At 39.0% G+C, this 24,814-nt stretch overlaps 1 protein-coding gene across 1 annotated transcript in view; it reads left to right on the forward strand.

Moving 5' to 3' along the window:
* The first annotated feature begins 686 nt into the window (after positions 1-686).
* Positions 687-24,814, forward strand: part of ADAP2 (ArfGAP with dual PH domains 2) — a 40,560-nt gene continuing 16,432 nt past the window's right edge. Inside the window, exons 1-7 of the mRNA XM_075178079.1 lie at positions 687-910; positions 13,363-13,490; positions 17,093-17,184; positions 18,411-18,490; positions 18,879-18,991; positions 20,593-20,739; positions 21,528-21,611. Coding sequence (XP_075034180.1) covers positions 838-910; positions 13,363-13,490; positions 17,093-17,184; positions 18,411-18,490; positions 18,879-18,991; positions 20,593-20,739; positions 21,528-21,611 — 717 coding nt within the window. The 5' untranslated portion in view covers positions 687-837. The remainder of the gene's footprint in view (positions 911-13,362; positions 13,491-17,092; positions 17,185-18,410; positions 18,491-18,878; positions 18,992-20,592; positions 20,740-21,527; positions 21,612-24,814) is intronic.

A 24,814-nucleotide genomic window follows, 5' to 3' on the forward strand; every position in this document is an offset into this window, starting at 1 on the left:
CTGTTGTTGTTTGTTAAACAGTTTTTGAAAAGGAGATAATGATTTGTAGGATAGCGAAAAAAAATTACTATTGGATGCTTGCTTAAAAGTTACTTAACTTGAAGAAAAAATCAATCTATGTAGGATTGCTGCTTTAATGTTTATAAAAGCAATAGCTGATACGTTACTTTCTATGTTTATATTACAGTAAGTAGCAGTCAGGTTGTTAGTTCATCCTATTAGTGGAAAGATATTTGATAGCATTCCTGTAAATATAAGAGGAAGAACATAGGTGAAACCGCCATATTCATCAGTTTTTGCTGTTTAACCTGCTCAGTGATGGCAAGTGACTGATAGCTGGTTTGCAATGGCAGGTCAAGTGTGAGTACTGGCAGGTGAGTGAGGCTAGTGAGTAATAGCATGTCAGTGTAAGTGGTGACATGTAAGTGATAGCTGGTGAGTGAGGCTGTTTTGGATCAGTCTATCTTGTAATTCCTTGACACAGTACAGGCTGTGGAGCAGCTCAGCAGTACAGGCAAGTAATCTATATTTGCAAACTCCTGAATGAGTGACAAGCGGCACCAGAACTGGTAGTGAATTAGACTCTGAGCTGGCTCGTCAGTGACCTAGAAAAAGGGGAATTGCACGCAGAGATGAGGACTGCCTGCTTGTGTGTAGAGCTCAGGGGAGTGGTTTCACATACAGACAGACACTTTAACTTCTGGTTTTCAGCTCCCAGTGAGTCCCGTGTGTACAGCTGACTTTTCATTTCTCCAGATGAGAGGACTGCTAGCGTACAGATAGCCAAGAGGCATCTCTGCTTCTCCCATACTTGTGTTAACTGTTCAGTGATTCGGGATGTCTTATCGCAACATTCTGGAACTGCTGAAACTGCCAGAGAATTCACATTGTGCGGACTGCGGCAAGCCAGGTGAGGAAACAGTATAATGTCCAGTACTATTATACTATAACGTATGTCTACCACCTTCACTGGGAGACTTTTACATGTAACAACCACTATTTTATGAACTTCTACCTCCTCATTTTACCTTTAATGTTCAATTCTATTGTTTCTTTCTCAAATACCTTATCTCCCTCCACTTGTTCCCTTCATCCCCTACACAATGCATAGCAACAGATACAGCGACATGGTTCATATTACTCAATCTATAAATTAGAGACACATTAAATATCACATAGTAATAATTAGAGAATATTAGAGACACATTACATTGTATTCGATACAGAAACACTGCATACATATTACATAGCATCAGAATCACAGACACATTGCACATTACATATTATAAAATACATAGATATGTTACAGATTTCATAGTATCACATATATAAACATATCACTTAGAATCAGAGACATATTACATAGTATCAAAGATGTGTTACATATTATAAAGTATCATAATAATAGACAGATTACATAGTATATGACACAGAGACACTTTACATATTACATAGTATAATAGATGTTGTGTTACATATTGTATAGTATCAGAATAATAGACAGATTACATAGTATCTGATACAGAGACACTTTACATATTACATAGTAACAGAAATGTATTACATATTACATAGTATAATAGATGTGTTACATATTACATAGTATAAGAGATGTGTTACATATTACATAGTATAAGAGATGTGTTACATATTACATAGTATAAGAGATGTGTTACATATTGTATATTATCAGAATAATAGACAGATTACATAGTATCTGACGCAGAGACACTTTACATATTACATAGTATAAGAGATGTGTTACATATTATATAGTATAAGAGATGTTACATATTGTATAGTATAAGAGATGTGTTACATATTATATAGTATAAGAGATGTGTTACATATTGTATAGTATAAGAGATGTGTTACATATTGTATAGTATAAGAGATGTTACATATTATATAGTATAAGAGATGTGTTACATATTGTATAGTATAAGAGATGTGTTACATATTGTATATTATCAGAATAATAGACAGATTACATAGTATCTGACACAGAGACACTTTACATATTACTTAGTATAAGAGATGTGTTACATATTGTATAGTATAAGAGATGTGTTACATATTATATAGTATAAGAGATGTGTTACATATTGTATAGTATAAGAGATGTGTTACATATTATATAGTATAAGAGATGTGTTACATATTGTATAGTATAAGAGATGTGTTACATATTGTATATTATCAGAATAATAGACAGATTACATAGTATCTGACACAGAGACACTTTACATATTACTTAGTATAAGAGATGTGTTACATATTGTATAGTATAAGAGATGTGTTACATATTATATAGTATAAGAGATGTGTTACATATTATATAGTATAAGAGATGTGTTACATATTATATAGTATCAGAATAATAGACAGATTACATAGTATCTGACACAGAGACACTTTACATATTACTTAGTATAAGAGATGTGTTACATATTGTATAGTATAAGAGATGTGTTACATATTATAAAGTATCAGAATAATAGACAGATTACATAGTATCTGACACAGAGACACTTTACATATTACATAGTATAATAGATGTGTTACATATTGTATAGTATCAGAATAATAGAAGGATTACATAGTATCTGATACAGAGATACTTTACATATTACATAGTATCAGAAATGTGTTAAATATTACATAGTATAAGAGATGTGTTACATATTGTATAGTATAAGAGATGTGTTACATATTATAAAGTATCAGAATAATAGACAGATTACATAGTATCTGACACAGAGACACTTTACATATTACTTAGTATAAGAGATGTGTTACATATTGTATAGTATAAGAGATGTGTTACATATTGTATAGTATAAGAGATGTGTTACATATTATATAGTATAAGAGATGTGTTACATATTGTATAGTATAAGAGATGTGTTACATATTGTATATTATCAGAATAATAGACAGATTACATAGTATCTGACACAGAGACACTTTACATATTACTTAGTATAAGAGATGTGTTACATATTGTATAGTATAAGAGATGTGTTACATATTATATAGTATAAGAGATGTGTTACATATTGTATAGTATAAGAGATGTGTTACATATTATATAGTATAAGAGATGTGTTACATATTGTATAGTATAAGAGATGTGTTACATATTATATAGTATAAGAGATGTGTTACATATTGTATATTATCAGAATAATAGACAGATTACATAGTATCTGACACAGAGACACTTTACATATTACTTAGTATAAGAGATGTGTTACATATTGTATAGTATAAGAGATGTGTTACATATTATATAGTATAAGAGATGTGTTACATATTATATAGTATCAGAATAATAGACAGATTACATAGTATCTGACACAGAGACACTTTACATATTACTTAGTATAAGAGATGTGTTACATATTGTATAGTATAAGAGATATGTTACATATTATAAAGTATCAGAATAATAGACAGATTACATAGTATCTGACACAGAGACACTTTACATATTACATAGTATAATAGATGTGTTACATATTGTATAGTATCAGAATAATAGAAAGATTACATAGTATCTGATACAGAGATACTTTACATATTACATAGTATCAGAAATGTGTTAAATATTACATAGTATAATAGATGTGTTACATATTGTATAGTATCAGAATAATAGAAAGATTACATAGTATCTGATACAGAGACACTTTACATATTACATACTAGGAGATGCGATATTATGGTTTATTATATTTAAAATATTTGCCACTCTAGATTCAAAGCTTTTTTTTCTGGAGAGTCCCATTTTAGGAGTGATCATTATTGTCGAGACAGTGTGTGTATGAGAGTCAAGGATTATATGTGGGCAGTGCCAGTTTTAAAATATACAATTATTCTCCAGACAATGTTCATTCTAGACTAGTGTTGATATTTCCTGGTCAGTGCTGTTCTAGACTAGATGGATATTTCCTGGTCAGTGCTGTTCTAGACTAGATGGATATTTCCTGGTCAGTGCTGTTCAAGACTAGATGGATATTTCCTGGTCAGTGCTGTTCTAGACTAGATGGATATTTCCTGGTCAGTGCTGTTCTAGACTAGATGGATATTTCCTGGTCAGTGCTGTTCTAGACTAGATGGATATTTCCTGGTCAGTGCTGTTCTAGACTAGATGGATATTTCCTGGTCAGTGCTGTTCTAGACTAGATGGATATTTCCTGGTCAGTGCTGTTCTAGACTAGATGGATATTTCCTGGTCAGTGCTGTTCTAGACTAGATGGTTATTTCCTGGTCAGTGCTGTTCTAGACTAGATGGTTATTTCCTGGTCAGTGCTGTTCTAGACTAGATGGTTATTTCCTGGTCAGTGCTGTTCTAGACTAGATGGATATTTCCTGGTTAGTGCAGTTCTACATTAAATAGATATTTCCTGGTTAGTGCTGTTCTACATTAAATAGATATTTCCTGGTTAGTGCTGTTCTACATTAAATAGATATTTCCTGGTTAGTGCTGTTCTACATTAAATAGATATTTCCTGGTTAGTGCTGTTCTACATTAAAGAGATATTTCCTGATTAGTGCAGTTCTACATTAAAGAGATATTTCCTGGTTAGTGCTGTTCTACATTAAATAGATATTTCCTTATGAAAGTTTTTGAAGGTACCAAGTGGTCACTGATGAGGCAGCTTTAAGGTGCCTTAGTTTGGGAAAGTTTTTAGCCCTGAGTTGTGCATAATCCTGACCTGTATTATCTGTTTTATAAGTGCTACTTTTACTGTGTGTCTGGAGCAAATGCAATGACTGGTCTTCTTTTTTCTTTGTTTTTGGTACCATTTACAAGCGGATATCTAATTCTACTTCTAATCCTAAACTAGCCCATCCTAAATCTTATTCTTATTCTTAATCTTCAATCTAATTGTAAATTGAGCGTGGTCATAGTGTGATGTTATAAAAATGTCATTGTTATGAAAAAGGGTTGATGATGAATGTAAGAGTGTGCGTTGAGTCTAAATGTCTGGAGTTATAAAGGATGTATCTCGCTGTCCACTCTCCTCCCCCCCCCCCCCCCCAATTCCCTCCCGTCTTTTAAATTCTTTTTCCCCCTTATACAATTTGAAAATGTATTTCTACAGTGCATTGTTGAGATATTTGACAACGTATGTTATTGTATTGTATAAAACCTGTACAATAAACAGTTTGAAAACAAATTAAAAAAAATAGATATTTTCGGGTCAGTGCCGTTCTAGATTAGATGGATGTTTCCTGATCGGTCCTGTTCTACAGTAGAGGAATGTTTCCTGGTCGGTGCTGTTCTACACTAGAGGAATGTTTCCTGGTCAGTGCTGTTCTACAGTAGACTAGAGGAATGTTTCCTGGTCGGTGCTGTTCTACACTAGAGGAATGTTTCCTGGTCGGTGCTGTTCTACACTAGAGGAATGTTTCCTGGTCGGTGCTGTTCTACACTAGAGGAATGTTTCCTGGTCAGTGCTGTTCTACAGTAGACTAGAGGAATGTTTCCTGGTCGGTGCTGTTCTACAGTAGACTAGAGGAATGTTTCCTGCCTGGTCAGTGCTGTTCTACAGTAGACTAGAGGAATGTTTCCTGGTCAGTACTGTTCTACAGTAGACTAGAGGAATGTTTCCTGGTCAGTTCTGTTCTACAGTAGACTAGAGGAATGTTTCCTGGTCGGTGCTGTTCTACAGTAGACTAGAGGAATGTTTCCTGGTCGGTGCTGTTCTACAGTAGACTAGAGGAATGTTTCCTGCCTGGTCAGTGCTGTTCTACAGTAGACTAGAGGAATGTTTCCTGGTCAGTACTGTTCTACAGTAGACTAGAGGAATGTTTCCTGGTCAGTGCTGTTCTACAGTAGACTAGAGAAATGTTTCCTGGTCAGTACTGTTCTACAGTAGACTAGAGGAATGTTTCCTGGTCGGTGCTGTTCTACAGTAGACTAGAGGAATGTTTCCTGGTCGGTGCTGTTCTACAGTAGACTAGAGGAATGTTTCCTGGTCGGTGCTGTTCTACAGTAGACTAGAGGAATGTTTCCTGGTCAGTGCTGTTCTACAGTAGACTAGAGGAATGTTTCCTGATCAGTGCTGTTCTACAGTAGACTAGAGGAATGTTTCCTGATCAGTGCTGTTCTACAGTAGACTAGAAGGATGTTTCCTGCCTGGTCGGTGCTGTTCTACAGTAGACTAGAAGGATGTTTCCTGGTCAGTGCTGTTCTACAGTAGACTAGAGGAATGTTTCCTGCCTGGTCGGTGCTGTTCTACAGTAGACTAGAAGGATGTTTCCTGGTCAGTGCTGTTCTACAGTAGACTAGAGGGATGTTTCCTGGTCGGTGCTGTTCTACAGTAGACTAGAGGAATGTTTCCTGGTCAGTGCTGTTCTACAGTAGACTAGAGGAATGTTTCCTGGTCAGTTCTGTTCTGGACTAGATGGATATTTCCTGGTCAGTGCTGTTCTACATTAAATAGATATTTCCTTTAGGATCAGTATCCTGGCTATTTCATTCTGTTGATGTAATAAAGTTGTAGCCTGCATTTTATTGTAACATAAATAATAATCAACATTAGTTAACCTGCCTGTGCTCAGATTAATCCAACAATCTGTGAGACACTCTAAAAATGATCACTACAAAAGTAACGTAATGTGCAGAAATTTGCACAAACATACCTGGTTTTTCGTACAGTGCAAAAGTGTAAATGTCAAAAGTCCGACCTTCGACCATTTCAAAAACACACCTTTCATTAAATCAAACAGTATATATATATATATATATATATATATATATATATATACCGTATATATATAAAATATGCATAAAATTGTAAAATATTAATTAATACATAAAAACACACAGGGCCTGATTCATTAAGGAAAGAAAATCACAAAAAATTGTAACTTTGCACATGGGCAAAACCATGTTGCATTGAAGGGGGGTGTAAATTAAAATCTGGAGACAGATTTATATTTAGGGTAGGGCATGTCCTAGATCAACTTTAAATTGCAGTGTAAATATAAAAATATTTGTGTGCTACACAACAGCCAGTATTTAACTTAGGTGCAAAATAATAAACTAATATGCACCTCTTGCATTGTAACATGGTTTGTGCTGGAGAAAATGTACTCATTTTTTTACTTACTTTACTTAATGAATCTCTGCAAACACATTAAAATGTCACTGCAGTAAAATTACACCATACTTGCCAACTCTCCCGGAATGTCCGGGAGACTCCCGAAATTCGGGTCGGTCTCACGGACCTCCGGTCACGCCCCTCTCTCGGAAAGAACTGCGCAAAAGTAGGTAAGTATGAATTACACATTCAAAGTTAAACAAATTGCGCCGTTCTCTCTTAGCTGATCTTGCAGCGTAAACTACCTGATGTTCTCTCTTGCTTGTTCTTGAAGCATTATTGTCAGTTGGCTTCTGGAACCATGGAGTCCTGTATTGAAAATGTGTAAAAATTTTATTATAATGCAAAATGTTAACAAACCCTGAATGATTCAAACACAACACTCCATTATGACAAAATAAAACTACCCCCTAGTACAGGCACATATAGGCAATAAAATATATGAAAATTATTTAAAGACATATACGGACATCTACCAACCCCTGACAGTCAGCTAATTAACTTCCCCTTAGCCAATTAATAATTTTGATGCCCCTGCAGCCTATCCCCCCCCCACCCGAGTCATGATTCCCTCCCCTCCACCCCTGAATCATGATCCCCCCCTGAGTCATGATCTCCGCCCCTCCTAGACAATTAATAATATTGTTGCCACTGTAGTCTATTTTCCACCCCAACATGAGTCATGATCTCCTCCCCCCTCAATAGACAATAATAATGAGTCATGATCCCCCCACCTACATAGACAATAATAACGATGCCCTGCAGCCTATTCCCCCCCCCCCCGAGTCATGATCTTCCCCCCCCTCAATAGACAATTAATAATAATGATGCCCCTGCAGCCTATTCCCCCTCCCCCTGAGTCATGATCCCCCCCATAGAGAATTAATAACAACGATGCCCCCGCAGCACTGCCGGACTGGTCCTCTTCTGTCCCGTGCGACGCTCCTTCCTTCTTGCAGTGCGGGTGCGGTCTGTTTAGTGTGGTCACGTGAGATGTTAAAATCTCACATGACCACACTAAACAGCGCACCGGGTCCGGACTGCCTGACAGCTAACAGCGTCTGATTTGCTGTTAGCTGCTGTCTATCTGGATGATTGGGGAATGCCTGGAGTGATGGTTAGTGATACGCTGACTCGGGGGCCTCCCCTTGAGACCAGGGGCGGCCCGATAAGTGAGTAGGTTTGGAAAACAAAAGCATGAGAAATAGAATGAAAAAAAAAATCTTTCTGTGTGCCGACGCTGCGCCCCGCCGCCCCCCCCGGACCCAGCGCCCCAGGCTGCAGCCTGATCAGCCTATTGGTTGATCAGCCCCTGCACATGCACAAATTGAGGTTCTTGTGCTTTGTAAATGAGGTCCTGTGACTAGCAGAACTGATGGAAGGGTTTACTACCATAGGTGCAAATATTAATTTATTCATAGCACAAGAGATCTGTCCACTGTTTTGCCCTATAGATTGCACTGATAGGTGTCGGTATATTATTCCCAGAGTATATTTCTTCATATTGTAGTGCCCAGCAATAATCCTTATTATACCCTGGTAGTGAACACACAGATATTACACAGAGTTGTAGTCATACTTACAGGAGCACAGAGATTTGCAGAATTTCCAGATTAACTCTCTGAAATTCATAGCGTCACAGAATGTATTTCCCTTTTCTTAGAATAGTTGCCTATTATCCTGTCACATGTGTTGTATAACAGTTAAAGGTTATAACATCTTTTTCCTGGTAATGTCCTTGAACACCCTGCGCGCTGGACCTGAAATGTCACATTTTTTCCCCAGCCGCTACGTTTAAACTACGTAGCTCCAGACAGTCAGTACAACAAATCATACGCAAAATAAATCATACCTAGACAGAGAATAAGAGGTTGATGGAGAACATGCCAACATGTGACAGATTGTAGAGAGGGCGTCACTGCTTGTGAGAGTTTACAATCTAGAATGAGTGGATGTATTTCAACAAAGCTTTGAGCCAATCATGGCTAGTGGAATCTTCGCATTTGGTGGCTTGCCACTCAGCAGACAGCAGTGGCTCTAAGACAGTGGTTCCCAAACTTTTACAGTTTGCGGCACCCTTAGAGTCTCCTTAATTTTTTGAAGGCACCCATCCAAAATAATTACCAAGCAGTCCCGTTTTATAAGTAATTGGGTCAAAATAGTATTTAGGTCAGCACAGAAATACTTAGTAAGTTGTTTGCAAAAATAATACACATAAATCCAAGAGAAAAGAATATTTTTATATATTTTTTTTCAATTATATTTCTGTCAAAGAATAATTTACAACTAATATTAAGGGGGGTATTCAATTGTTAGCGAGATCCCTGGAAAACGAGCGCTCGAAAAATATTACCGTTAATACAGTAATTACTCACTGAATTTCAGCTCGGAGCTCCCTGAGCTCCTCACTGAATATGTCGGGCGTGATGACATCACGCCTGACATAATCAATGAGAAGTGAGGAGGATGCAGGGTCCTGGGCGCCGTCGGATTGGTAAGTATTTTTTTTATTTCCTGGCCTCGGCGGCACCCCTGTGATAGCGTCGCAGCTCCCAGGGGTGCCGCGGCGCACACTTTGAAACCACCGCTCTAAGAAATTTCAGCATATGGGTAAAGTTTTTATCCCCTTTGCATTACCTAAATAACATTAATTGTAGCCTGTTGTAGTGACAATGTCCTGAGGCTCTCAGGTAGTAAGAAAAAGAATATCCATGCACAGCTAGAAATAAGACATGTAGGGGGAATTAAATGAGTCACGATGTTCCGCTGCGCATTTTTACCGTTACTATCTCTATGAAGTGCGAGGAAAAATCAGCTGAGATTTCTGTAAAAATCCCACGGCCGCAATGTTCCTCAGAACATTGCAACCAATTGAATTCTCTCCATATACTTATATTCAGCCGTAGAACACAATATCACACAAAAATTATATTTCTTATTCAAATCAAACTACAAGGACCATTTGCTCCCAATCTAATTATCCAATCTTCCTCTCATTTAACAGCATTAATATCTCGACCTCTTCTGGGAACAGGGACATGTTGAAGGCTCATAAACATGGAGGCAGTTTTGTGCCCCAAATCTATCAAATCAAAATGCTCAATTATATTAAGTCTGGTATAATTTTTTTATTTTTTTTTGTTTAGTACAGATATGTTCTCCCACACTCTCTATTATATAAAATATTTGGTGTGAGTGGCATGAATTACATAAACCAAACATCTCGATCACAGTATATGAATTAATGTACACAATGAAAATTACCACAATGTCCAACAAAGTTTTAGGGATTTAAATACACATAACATTATTATGTATGATAGTCCAAAACATTTTTGTATTAAAGAGATTCATTTTGACAATCTGTTGGTGGGGCTGTAGGGATGGTCCTTAAAGGGTCATGAGTTTGATTCCCAACTTGTGTCTTATCTGAGTGGAGTTTATATGTTCTCCCCCATGTTTCCGTGGGTTTCCTCCAGGTGATCCGGTTTCCTCCCACACTCCAAAAACATACTAGTAGGTTATTTGGCTGCTATCAAATTGACCCTAGTTTCTCTCTGTCTTTGTGGGTGAATGTGTTTGGGAATTTAAAATGTAAGCTCCAATGGGGTAAGGGCTGATATAAGCGCGTTCTCTGTATAGCGCTGCGGAATTAGTGGCGTTATATAAATAGCTGATGATGATAACACTTTTTTTATTACCCACCCTTCCATGGTGTGTGAAGCAAGATTTTTATTTTTGAGGGGAACCTACCAGTTTGTTTTAAAATCATAACATCCTAAAATTCCTGTTTGGTACTATTTATCAAAAAGAGTCAGTGGATCCACCCATACGACCCGTTGTATCTGCTGTTAAGGCTTCAGTAATGTACTCATGTGTTTCTGGATTTTTAATGATGCTCTATGATGGAGACATTCCTCTCCTATTTTAAGGATACAAATGACGTTTTTAAGCTTTTCAGTGATTTCCTATGCCTGACGTCACTTTCACAGGCTTAATAGGTTTCATTGTATAGTAATATTTGTCCTGGTGATGCTTTTAAGGCTGTTGAACACTACAGATTTGGACCCGTTTCAACTTTTTCCTTTGGAATGATTGCAATTCGTTACTTACACATAATTTTTCTTATTTTTGATGGCAATTGCTGTAGGATTGGATTAGCACGTCAATGGGGACTCCTGTGGCACCCACATATGCCAGCATGTTTTAAGAACGTGCGAATAGGATGGTATATTTTCTATATATGTAATCTGTTTATTTCATAGCTCAAGGGGTCTGGTTCATAGATTACATTATACTGGTTTTGGGATGGTAATCAAAAAGAATTTGATGAATTTGCTACTTTTCTTGATTTTATCAATTAATATGAGATTTACAACACATTTTGGGTGTGTTGAGCTCAATTTTCTTTACCTGCATACGTCGCTGTCATCATTAGTATCCTTTATGATCAGTGCGTTATTATCAAGACATTCAAGAAGAAAACAGATGAGTTGAAACTATAAAATATTATTCTAAATCTGCATTGGATAATGCATGTGGTAGGGTTATACAAGTGGATCTCATTTCACTTATTAGAGTCCCATATCACAAGGGATTATTATGGACTTATTAATACTAGTCTTAGGACATTATTACTACATTAACCCCCTTGCTCTTTGGACTCATGGTCAAATCCGTAAATTTGACAATCATCTAACTGTCTTTCTTCCTTCAACTTGAAATCCTTTTCCTGGGGCCGTAAGATAGAGCTAACCTCCTTTTTCACCTGCTTCTGGAAAACATCAATATCACTGACTGACTGAGCTTTGTGTACACAGAATTCTGCTACCGGGATAGTCCAGAAGCTCAGTGTCAGACATATTTCTCTAGATAGAAGCAGTGGTCAATGACAAGAGATTGCTCACTTTGTGGTCACCCACGCTACTTCCTGTTCCTGTACTGAAATAGAATTCTGCCAGTTGCGCAAGTGAGATCCGTACAAAGAGAGGATACAACCACAGGATGGAAGTGCTGATCATGGACAAAACACTCAGAAGTTGCATAAATTAAAAAAAAATCACATCTAGGCATCGTAATGGGGTAACAAAATACTTTTCACACGCATGACTGTGCCTCTAAGATTTCCACATATAGCTTCAATACAGGGAGAAAATTGCTTCAACCCTATCAGTGAATTCTGTAGCTGTGATCTCTAAAGTGGAGTTAACAGGATTGCCGGTCACACAAAATAAATACATTTGAAGTATCAATGGTCTTCATTCCCACCCCTCATGCATTAGTACTGATTGGGCAGCACAGTGGCGAAGTGGTTAGCACTTCTGCCTGACAGCGCTGGGGTCATGAGTTCAATTCCTGACCATGGCCTTATCTGTAAAGAGTTTGTATGTTCTTCCCGTGTTTGCGTGGGTTTCCTCCGGGTGCTCCGGTTTCCTCCCACACTCCAAAAACATACTAGTAGATTAATTGGCTGCTATCAAAATTGACCCTAGAGACTCTCTCTCTGTCTGTGTGCATTAGGGAATTTAGACTGTAAGCTCCAATAGGGCAGGGACTGATGTGAGTGAGTTCTTTGTACAGCCCTGCGGGATCAGTGGCGCTATATAAATAAATGGTGATGATGATTACGCATTTCTGTAAGTGAAAACTTAAATGACAGTAGAGCAGAAACCTCCTCTTTCAGTCACAGAAAAAAAGAACGATATACATAATTTTCCTAAACAGTTATAGAAGGGTCGACATGTTGTACACATTCATTCATCAGATTAAGCTTTGACGATATTTCCTAAGCATGATGTTTCGTCACATATCTCAGATTGTGTGAAGAGAAGTATTAGTAATCCTTTAAACTATCCTTTAGTAGGAATGTTTCAGAGCAATTTTATTGATGTGTTTGTACACAATATAATAACGTAATTAAGTGTTTTGTACACAAGAGAGAATATTGTCGACTCTTCTTAATAAATATTAAACGTCGCATTTTCCATATAAAATAAATTAAATACAAACACATGTTATTTTCTCAATTAAGGATCACATGAGAATCTTATTTCCTGGAGTAGTCTAAATGGAAAAGTCAATTAAGTAATGGGAACAGATGACCATGGTCAGTTTCTGGTTTCCTGAACACTCCTTTCCCCCTCTTGGATCATCAACTAATAATAATAATAATAATAATAATAATAATAATAATACATAAGATATGTTTGTCACATCTCATTCGCACTAATAAAATATCTCTCTACAGATCCCGACTGGGCATCATGCAATATGGGGGTGTTTGTCTGTTTGCAATGTTCTGGGGTCCACAGGATCTCATCGATTGGCAAAGTTAAATCAACACAACTGGATAACATGGAACATGATCTGATAGAGGTAGGTGTATACTTCTTTAACTCCCTATTACTTATCTATGTGCTGTGACAATGGGTGGCATTAATTAAAATAGTTGTAAAACATGGCAACCAATATGTTCATTTCCTTCTTTTAGTACAACCAAAAAAAAAGAATAGGAGTTACAGCAGCTTGGCCTTGTGAACCACTTTTGTATTTTTTGTATAAGGCTGGATACACACTGCAGAAAATTTCTCTCAATGAGATACCGGGATTAACAGTTTTACCAACTATTGATGTGTACACACTATACATGTTGTACACGATTTATCTACAGATCTGTGCTCTTCATCTGTCATAACCATCGTCTGAAAAGATCGTAACTCTGTAGACTCTATGGAGATCTATGGACACTGCCGGTCGTCACTGCATACGCACTTCAGAATTTGCCCAAAATCGTTCCATCGTTTATAGAGATTTTTTGTCCGGTTATAAAACCAAATCAAACGATACGACGTGCTTTGGTACAATAAAACGTGATCATGGGAGCGTACAAATTAATAAGAAAAATCGGACCTAACAGTCGTTTATCGTGTGATTGGCACGATAATCGGGTGAAAAACCTGTAGTGTGTACCCAGCTTAACAGTCCCCCATTGTCTGCTAGAAGGCACCAGGGATGGACAGTCTGCAAACCCAGCAGACCATACTAAGCTGCTATAGAGGCCACAGTCCAAATATCACATTCTGATATTTACTGCCGAGACAAAATCAATTTATAATGCTGTGTAGCCCCTCTTGCACTGGTGTGGTTGTGTAGGTGATTCTCATCTGTCTGCTCATGTGGGCAACACAGCCTTTGAGTACCTGGGCTATTCTCACTTGACCCGGGTAACCTGTCTCTGCACTCTCTCTGCAAGTTAAACCGACAGTGTTGGGCTTTTGATCTCCGTCTGCTCTGCATGCCGCTCACTGAGACATGGAGCCTCCCTCAGGGATCTCGGTCTTGTCTATTTCTCCGATACAGCTATTGTCACTGCCTATTTCAGCTCTTTCTCCGCTTGACTACCCACAAAGTCAAGGCTATCAGGAATAGCTTGGGCTTGAATGACAACGTGAGCAGGTGTTTAAACCTCCAAACCTGCCAATGATCAGAGCACCCTTAATTAATCCAACAACAGGGCCCCTGTCTACTAAATTGGTCATTATGGGGTGCTACAGAGTCTATTTGATACCATATACTGACCTGACCTACATGCTGGACTGTGCCACTATACTCTTACATTATATTCAAAGCCTGATTAAGGGTTTCGGACACCCTAGGCTAATACACCCCTAGAGCCACCCCACCCCCCAATGTTTATGTTTGTATTCAGCAACAAACAAAATATCATACTGCATATGCGCAACAACCAATTAATACACATAGGTAGCTATATGTTGAACTATGTATAGGGACTTAGCAGGTAACCCAGAATTAGAGCAACCAGGGGTCAACTCAAGAAGTTCCCTTTCCGAACAGTACTAAAGTTATCACATTTACATGTCACATGAACAATGTTTTATGGTAGAATTTCAATCAGATAGTATATATTTATTTATTGATATGTTGTAGGTTCCAATCGACTAATCGATTTGATCATTGATAACTAGTAAATAAAGCCATTTCATAACTTCACAATCTATGAATACTCTAAAAACATTATAGTAATTGGCTGCTATTAAATTGCCCTTAATCTCTCTCGGTCTGTGTGTGTATGTTAGGGGATTTAGATTGTAAGCTCCAATGGTGCAGGGACTGATGTGAATGAGTTCTCTGCACAGCGCTGCGGAATTAGTGGCGCTATATAAATAGATGATGATGATGATGAATGGAGAAACTACAATAGTTCTAAAGAATGTTTTCCTTCAGCAAGTTATCTTATCTAGCTAAAAAACCCTATTACTTATACTAAGTAAGTTCTAATACAGAGAAGATACATTACGATATACAGTTTAACTATGTTTGACAGAAACTATCAATCGAACAACGATACACATTAAACCAAACCTTATCCTATAGTGTTTATATCACCACAGGTTTTCTATGCATGAATGTAAGATCTTGACAGTTAATTGTCCCAGACTATATTACAAAGTATTGTTATCACTGTATAGTTCAAACTGCCTAATTGTAGCTGCAAATAACCCAGTTAGATGTTGGCTATAATTTCATAGTGAGCATACACTTATCCATGTAATATTTCTCCATTTCTCTCCAGTATCACCAGGGCCCGATCAAGGGTACCAGCCGCCCTAGGCTATTACCGCCGCAGCGCCCCCCCGCCTCCCCCGCCTTGCTGCTAGCTGCCTGTCAGGACGGCCACGGGCGCTTCTTACTGTGGTCACGTGAGATGCGGAAGTCCTGATCTCACGTGACCACAGTAAGAAGCTCCCGCGGCCGCGCTGACAGGCAGCTAGCAGCGATCGCTGCCAGACTGCCTGTCATGTAGTAGTGACAGTCGGACCGCCCCCTTTACACCAGGGGCAGTCCCGATGATGCAGGCCCGGCGCTGCCTAAATTAAAAAAAAAAAAGGCAGTGAAATTTTTTTTATCTCCGTGACGCTGCGCCCCCCAGGCTCCAGCGCCCCAGGCTGCAGCCTGGTCAGCCTATTGGCTGATCAGGCCCTGAGTATCACCTTCATTCTTCTTGGCTGTTCCTCAGCCCCCAGCTGCCACCTCTCACACTTAGCTTAGGCATGAAATACTGTGCTGTTAATTATATGCACGAGTCATTTACTGAGTAGCACCTAGCGCTGTCATTTACACAGGTCAGCACCCGGCTACATAAGACATATATCTGGAACTAATTAATGAATATTCGGGCACTTAGGAATACTCCTTAATATGAATGTTCAGGAGTATTCACCAACATTCAGATTGAGACAGTTGTTGCAGCTTTGACAACCTGCTTTTTTCTCTCCTGCTTGGTCTTGCAACTTTGTTGGCATTTGGTGGCTTCTAGAAAGTTGGTGTGCTGTTTTGCAAATAGGCAAACATTACATTATAATGCAAAAACACAACACTCCATTGTGACCAGATAAAACTACCCTATAGCACAGGCACATTTAGACAATAAATATATGAGCTAAATTCAAATACCAACATCCATGATCTACTAGCCCCACCTGACTAGTAATTAGCATTCTAGTGGCTGCTGAGACCACAGAGGGCATCCTTGGAACTGCCACACAATACAGAGATCATGCCCCCCCCGTCCCCAAAGCTGGTCTGTTTTTTAAATGCCCCGCCTCAGCCATTTAATCAGCCCCCTTCACCCATTTAATCAGTCCTGTCCCTATTGGTTTATCAGGCCCTGATTATACAATATATTGAGCTGTTTGTTCTGTACTGCTCTGTTACATATCGGACTGTGCCTCTTTCATTTCCTATTATACAATATACTTTCATATGCATTCTATGCTGCTCTGTTATATACTGGATTGTGTTAATATTTTGTTATGTGATATAACATGCTTCTCTGTGTATTCTATACTGCCCTGCGATAGGATATTGGCTGTATGATTTTGTACAATATTTCTCTCTTTGCCATTGCTGCATTTTTTGTACACGCACATACATGTGTTATTACCTCTCTCCCACAGTTCATGAGAAGTCACGGGAATCAAAGATCAAAGGATGAATATGAAGCCTGTGTACCTCCATTTTACTACATACCCACCGAAAAAGATGTCATGTATGTTTATTCTATACATGTATGATCAGTGTGCAGAGATTATTCTACATGCAGTGTATGTATGCTCAGTGTATGGAGGTTATTCTACATGCACTGTATGTATGCTCAGTGTATGGAGGTTATTCTGCATGCAGTGTATGTATGCTCAGTGTATAGAGGTTATTCTACATGCAGTGTATGTATGCTCAGCGTATGGAGGTTATTCTACATGCAGTGTATGTATGATCAGTGTATGGAGGTTATTATACATGCATTGTATATATGCTCAGTGTATGGAGGTCATTCTACATGCAGTCTGTGTATGTTCAGTGCATGGAGGTTATTCTACATGCAGTGTATGTATGATCAGCGTATGGAGGTTATTCTACATGCAGTGTATGTATGATCAGTGTATGGAGGTTATTCTACATGCAGTGTATGTATGTTCAGTGTATGGAGGTTATTCTACATGCAGTGTATGTATGCTCAGCGTATGGAGGTTATTCTACATGCAGTGTATGTATGATCAGTGTATGGAGGTTATTCTACATGCAGTGTATGTATGATCAGTGTATGGTGGTTATTCTACATGCAGTGTATGTATGCTCAGTGTATGGTGGTTATTCTACATGCAGTGTATGTATGCTCAGTGTATGGTGGTTATTCTACATGCAGTGTATGTATGCTCAGTGTATGGAGGTTATTCTACATGCAGTGTATGTATGTTCAGCGTATGGAGGTTATTCTACATGCAGTGTATGTATGCTCAGTGTATGGAGGTTATTCTACATGCAGTGTATGTATGGTCAGTGCATGGAGGTTATTCTACATGCAGTGTATGTATGATCAGTGTATGGTGCTTATTCTCCATGTTAACACACAAAATGGTGTCTCACCATGGTAACACCCAACATGGTGGATATTCCATGCTGTGTCACCCTGACAACAAACACGTTACACGAGGTAGATATTTTTGACTGGCATACGGAAGACATCATTCTTTGCCCGGTCATTTGTTTTATATGGGCAAATTTATTGAGTGAAATAAAAATACTTCGGTCACTGAGAGCTAAAGTAATCCAGATGCATATTATATTTCTGACATTACGCCACACCCTTGCGCCCAACATTGTCTGCCATTTCTACCATATTGTGACTGCTAAATGGAACTGCTGTCATTTTGTGTCTTCGGGAAGATGAAGTCATTGCCGGCAATTGTTCCATTTTGGTTTTTTGTCTTCTTTAAGGGTATTAAAGGAACAGTGGATCAGAGCAAAGTATGAACGGCGGGAGTTTACAAGGGATACAAACTCGTTGTACGCAGTAGGTAAATGTATAGTTGCTTAATAATCACAGAACAAATGCGTCTTTGCTTATCTACTAATCTACTTGCCTACCGTCCCTAATTTCCAGCAACCGTCCCTATTTTTCAGTATTGGCCAACTGTACAATAAAATGTCTCATTTTCTGAATGTTGGCTGCAATTTACAATCTATTCTTATACAAGAGGAGCATAAAGATTACAAAAACATGCACTATAATTACATAGTGTAAACATTAACATAATGGGGCAAATGCACCAAGATAGTATTGCAGCAAAATGTCCCTGGTAAATTTTTTAATATGTTGGCAACTATGTTCTATACATAAAATGGTCAGAGATGATCACGCGTAACATCCTTACTGTAAGCTGACCTCCATTTTGTTTCTGTCAGAATATAAAGAGGGTTACCTGTGGAAGAAAGGACGAGACAACGGCCAGTTTTTAAAGAGACTTTTTGTATTCTCCGAGAGTGAGGGGCTGCTGAAATATTACACTAAAGACAAAGTGAGTATGGCAATAGTTTTCTAATTGTGTTTATTTTACAGTAAAGTTGGAAATTCTTTCAGGGAGGGAAAACTCTTGAAAAAAGTCATCTACAGACTGCGGAAGCTGCCACTTGGTGGGCTGCACCAATACTCTTCAGAATGCAGCCTATCAATTCACAAGGATCCAGTGACATCACTGAGATAATTTCTAGTGAATTGGTTCATCCCACAAAATGGTTCCCTCCGCTGTGTATAGTTGACGGTTCCGTTTGAAATACTTGAGATTTAGGGGACAGACTATTAGAAAAGATACCTACATATTTGAAATAAGTGTAGACCCTCTTACGTTGTTGGGTGGTGTAGGTGGTCTTCAACATGCACTTTCCTCTTATTCAGGTACTTCCAGGCTAGCTCAGATTGTCTTGTATCCCCAGGCTCTGTGGGTTGATGTTTAGAAAGTTCCCTTGCACATGCAAGTTTGAAAACCAGTTCAACGGTTAGGTGACACAGTTGTAGTAGCGCAGATGCTAGAAGAATGGGCGCCAAACCATCTTTTGATATTCAAAAGCAATTGATAGGTTCTGCACAAGAACTGGCGCTGACGGGCATTGGGGATTGGGATTTACGACCTCTACACTGTCCTTCAGGCCTGGACAGCCTGTAGTTCTCCAGGTGTTGTGAAACTACAAGTCCCAGCATACCTTGCCAGCTATTGGCTGGCTCTCTACTGGCAAAGCATGCTGGGGCTTGTAGTTTCAAAAACACCTGGAGAGCCACAGCTTGGCTAGGTCTGCTCTACTACATATCAGCTTCCGTGATTTCAGCATCAGGTCCATGCTACTGTTCCTCCAACTAGACATGGGTGTCACAAACAGCTTAGAGGTGCTTTGCTCAATAATTATTGCCAGGTCTTCTGTCCTCACTGTTTCCACTCTCTAAGCAGACTGAACTGGCAGTATTGGGTTTTGCACACAGCATGCCCCCAAATGCACCTTCTGCAGCTCTACATGGCCCGCACTAGTCTCCCATTTGGAACTCTGGCCAGCGTAACTTTCGACTACAACTCATTCTCGCCACTGTCAGTGCTTCAATCAGCAGAACTTCTGGTCAAACATTAGAGAAGGTCGCAACTATATTGACAGGCTTAAACTTGAATCAACAACTTGTCATACTCGAACATACTACCTAGATCAAGGGCCCTTTCCTGGGACATCAAAACATGCATATAAATCTTGTCACTGACTCTCAATCCCGCCCTGAGGTACTTTCACCATATCACCTAAACTATTTGGTGCATTCTAGTAAACGGTACTTAGCCAAGAGGGGGTTATACCAGTGTGGTATACAGTAGTTTGGAGTTTTTTTGCAGGCAATATGTGAGCTATAGAAGACACGTTTATTTTTTACAAAAGATATATATTTTTTTGAATTTGACCATTAACAAGGAAATCCATATGGCACCTGAGTAGATCATACCTTTTACTAACTATCGGAAAGTAATAGAGATATCTCGTTGTAATTCCACTATCTCAGAGTTGATTATACAGACTTGTACACTGGGGGACCGTGTCAATTTAAGGGGCACCTGTCTGGAAAATCTCATATGTTTCTCTTCCTCAGCATTTTGGGCCTAAGGGGAAGATACCAATTCAGAGTCTGAATGCCATGTTCCAGGGCGATAAGATCAAACACCCACATGGGTTGGAGATTACATGTGTTGTAGACGGACGGACGAGGAGTATATACGTCTACCATGAAAACGGGGCGGTAAATAGGTCTTTTTTTTTTTCCTACAGTATGTCAGGACAACATCTGTTCTCACAAGCACAGTCCAGTAATAGTATAATATATAACAGCTTTGCACCAGAGGATTGTGGGTACAGACATGAAAGTGGTTGCCTTATTTACCTGTAATAGATCATATTTCATATCTATTGTAAGCAAGATACAACTACCAAATCAATGGTCACTTATGTCACTCATAGCACAATCATGGTCGGCAAAATTGATGCCATAATTCTTACACCGAGGGGTATATTTACTAAACTGCGGGTTTGAAAAAGTGGAGATGTTGCCTATAGCAACCAATCAGATTCTAGCTGTCATTTTGTAGAATGCACTAAATAAATTATAACTAGAATCTGATTGGTTGCTATAGGCAACATCTCCACTTTTTTAAACCCGCATATTTAGTAAATATACCCCCAAACTTTATTACAGTCACAGGTAGTATTGTAATAACACTTTAGAACTTCCACTGTTTCTTGTATATTTTCTAATTGACATCCAGTTATAGTTGCCTGGGTAACCTACACAGGCACAATGGTGAAAAATGAGATATTATCACAGTGTATTTTCCGAGACAGCAAGCATGACATCCATTGAGCCTAGATCTAGACCCATCATCCTTAGACATGTAAACACTGACAAATAGAGGTGTTATAATACAAGAGTGGAATATCCAGATCTGTAGATACTTGAATTTGGAATTCACATAACAAAGATATTTTTTGCTTTCCTCACTTCTGTCTTGTGATTGCTCTGTTCCGATTCAGGAAATAGTCACCTGGTATAATGTACTAAGGTCAGCCCGGTTCAACTACTTGAAGAAGACATTCCCAGGAACCGCAGAGGCCGAGGTGAGAAGTGAACTAACTGTGTTTATTATGGAGTATTATTCTCATTCACAAGTTCATGTGGGTTCAGAGAGTTCTGCCATCTATGTTCCTTCCCGACAGGCAGAATATAACGAGAAGTACTTGGAAGAGATCATCCAGAAGGAGGGATAGGTTTACTATTTAAGGACAGTAAATCCCTATTCTTAATCCTATATCTCACACTGATGCCTGCAGCTCATTGTCCATTGTCGTCTACAGTTGTTTGGAACTAAGTTGTACATTCTATAAAATCTTCTGATACAGAGAGCAGTTGTATTGTCAGAACCGTGATACATAGTGCACCATATACAACACACGTGACATTACCAATACATATCGGGAATACTAAATATAGTGTGGGGATCAGAGGTGGAACTTTAAAGTGTTTTATTTTCAATGTCAGTTAGATGATAACGGTCTTTATTTAAACCATATTTTTCAGTGTAAAATATGTGTATTTAACTAAGGAAAATGATTTTCATAGCCAATTATGTAGAAATATACATTAATACATTGGTAATAAACATCAGTGTCAGATGTGATGTTGTTACTGACATAAAACATGGGGAAATGATTTGTTAATCCATTTGAAAATAAGAGACAACAACTTGGCTTTTTTTTTCATATGTTCCTGCAATAAAACCCTTAACACCAGTTTTCATGGAACAACAATAGCTTTGCACGGTGGCTCAGTGGTTAGTAATCTGGCCTCACAGTGCTGTGGTCATGAGTTTGATTCCCGATCAACAAGTAAAATAAAAATATCAAAACAACTGTTAGAATTGCGTTCTCAAAGCCTCCGTGCAGTAAAGTGTAATAATTTAGCGCTCAAATTTGACACAATGTGACGTAATTGCTTATCAGAAACTGAGATTGATCAGAGTGGCTGGCAAAACTGGAGTACATCACACTTAAAAAAAAGATGTAAATTAGAGCATCACATGCGCAGCCAAACACATCTCGAGATGCCCCTACATCTGAAACAGCAGCATGTCTGCCTGGTCTATGACAAGTCATCATCATCATCAGAGAGTTTTTGCACCTGCCCTATAGCAGGAGCAAAAGACAGGCCTTACGAGAGGCGTATAAGCGTGTTTTTGCAGGTCTGCATGAGCCGTATTCGTGTAAACACACCTTTACTGTACTTGGCCTGTGTTTGCACTTCCCTCCCGCACCCGACTCTCCAGACACAGGCGGCCGTAAGTGCCAGAATCGGTCAAGTCTAAGTAGAAGCGCGTGCCTTGCACAAAGGATGTCATGGAGTTTGATCTAGATTAAGGCTCCCGGGGGGCGCCCTAGGAAATTATGTCCTTATGACACACCAAGAGGGGAGGTCAACTTTGTGAGGGCCGCTATATAAGTATGGAACTCCTTTATCCCAACCAGGTCAGGACAAAGTTGTAGTATTTATCCGTGGCCAAGAGGGATATATCGTCCATTCTCATATAGATGTCTATCTGGTGGAACCATTTCTCGAGTGTATCAGTCAGAACCGGTTCCCTACAAAAGCGCTTTTAAAACGAGCAATAAATGTACAACATTAACACCCGTGTCTACGAAGTATTACAAGCAATTTTATTTTTATCTTAAAAAAAAAATAAAGAAAAATTAAAATTAAGGAAAAATAATTAACAATATTTTTTTGATGTTACATCTACAGCAAAGTTCCTTAACTCAGTAAAATCTTTTATGACTTATATCCCACGAAGAACAGATTTGTAAAATTGCAGTTTTTTTCTATTGCATTACCTCAGAAACGACGAATTGTAAACCTGATGTACAAGTTTTCCCTATTTTCTGTACTGTGGTACCTTACAAATCAGTGACAATAATATTAATAATACTGTGTAAAGAATCGTGCTTTGGTAACTGGAGAGAAAAGAAGGTGAAATGACTCATTATTTTTAAGAAAGGTATCTCTTGGCTACACAAAGAAGTTTATTCACTGCTATCCACTGTGGGTAAACTAGTTGAACAGCAGTATCTGCTTAACCAGCCATGCTGCATTCCTCCAGCTAACCCCCCCGAGATTCCTCAGAGAAACTCTCTGTTCAGTTCCTTATTGCCGGATGTGATTAGGGGGCATTGTACCAGGTGGGCACGATGGGGTTACATCAATCACCAATGAGCTTCTGGCAAAAACAACAGAGGATTCTGGGGAAGTATGGGTATCGGAGTATTGGTAAACTATTCCTGGCTCTTCTAGGAAGTGAGGACAGTCACAGTAAATTATTTTACTTGATTTGTCTTTTATTAAGAATGTAGAGCCGGTTTTGTCTGAACTAGTAATTTAAATCCAGAACTGCCTTTGGGAAGTACTTGAGAAAGAAAATGTATATTTCATAAGTGTCATTCTATTTCAGTATTAAAATATATATCCGTCAAATTTTCAGATGATGTTAGGGCTCACGACCACCAAGATGAGCTTTTAGAACGGATAGTTGTTGAGGTCTTCACTTTTAGCAGCCGCCTTTCCCGTAGAGCTTAATGTGCTCACAGGTACTCAGATGCCCCCAGATCTTACTCAGTGTAGTAAAAGCTCATCAATGATGGCCGTAGCGCAGATGGCAACGGAGGCGCTAGCCCAGGCTGGAGCTGGTGGTGGGTGGCAGGCCAAGGTCAGGGATCCGTAGCAGACAGACAAATCGATATCCAAGCAGGGGTCAGGGCGACAAGCGAAAACGCAGAGTCCAGTATACAGGCTAAAAGGTCAGGGCAACAGGCAAACAGGCAAGGTCCAAGGTACAAGCAAGGGTCACAACTGAAGGTCAGGCAAACAGGAATCCAACAGCAGGTCAGCAACAGCACAGGACTGAAGACGCTATAACCGGCAGGGAGGTCCAGTCCCTGCCTTAAATACCCAGAGCAGCCAATAGGAACAGAACAGCCCAGCCTGACCTAATCAGCCACAGAAGGCTTATAATAAATTATTTACTAATGCGCACACGCCCGGCTAATCTCCGGGACGCAGCGTTTTGACAGCACCCCGTCCAACGGCCGGGCAGGAAGCTGGAAGTGACTTCCCGGTCATCAAGAAGATGGCCGAGATGCAGGGGGCAGCGGAGAGCGAGCCGCGGCCGCTATGGACAGATGACGCAGAGTTTTTATTTTATGGAATTGGGGCTACCTTGTTCTTACATGTCATTTATCTAAAAATCAGAAAATTAGTAGTAAAAAACTAGTAA

The sequence above is a fragment of the Mixophyes fleayi genome, chromosome 6 (genome assembly GCF_038048845.1).
Source record: "Mixophyes fleayi isolate aMixFle1 chromosome 6, aMixFle1.hap1, whole genome shotgun sequence".
Lineage (NCBI taxonomy): Eukaryota > Metazoa > Chordata > Amphibia > Anura > Limnodynastidae > Mixophyes > Mixophyes fleayi.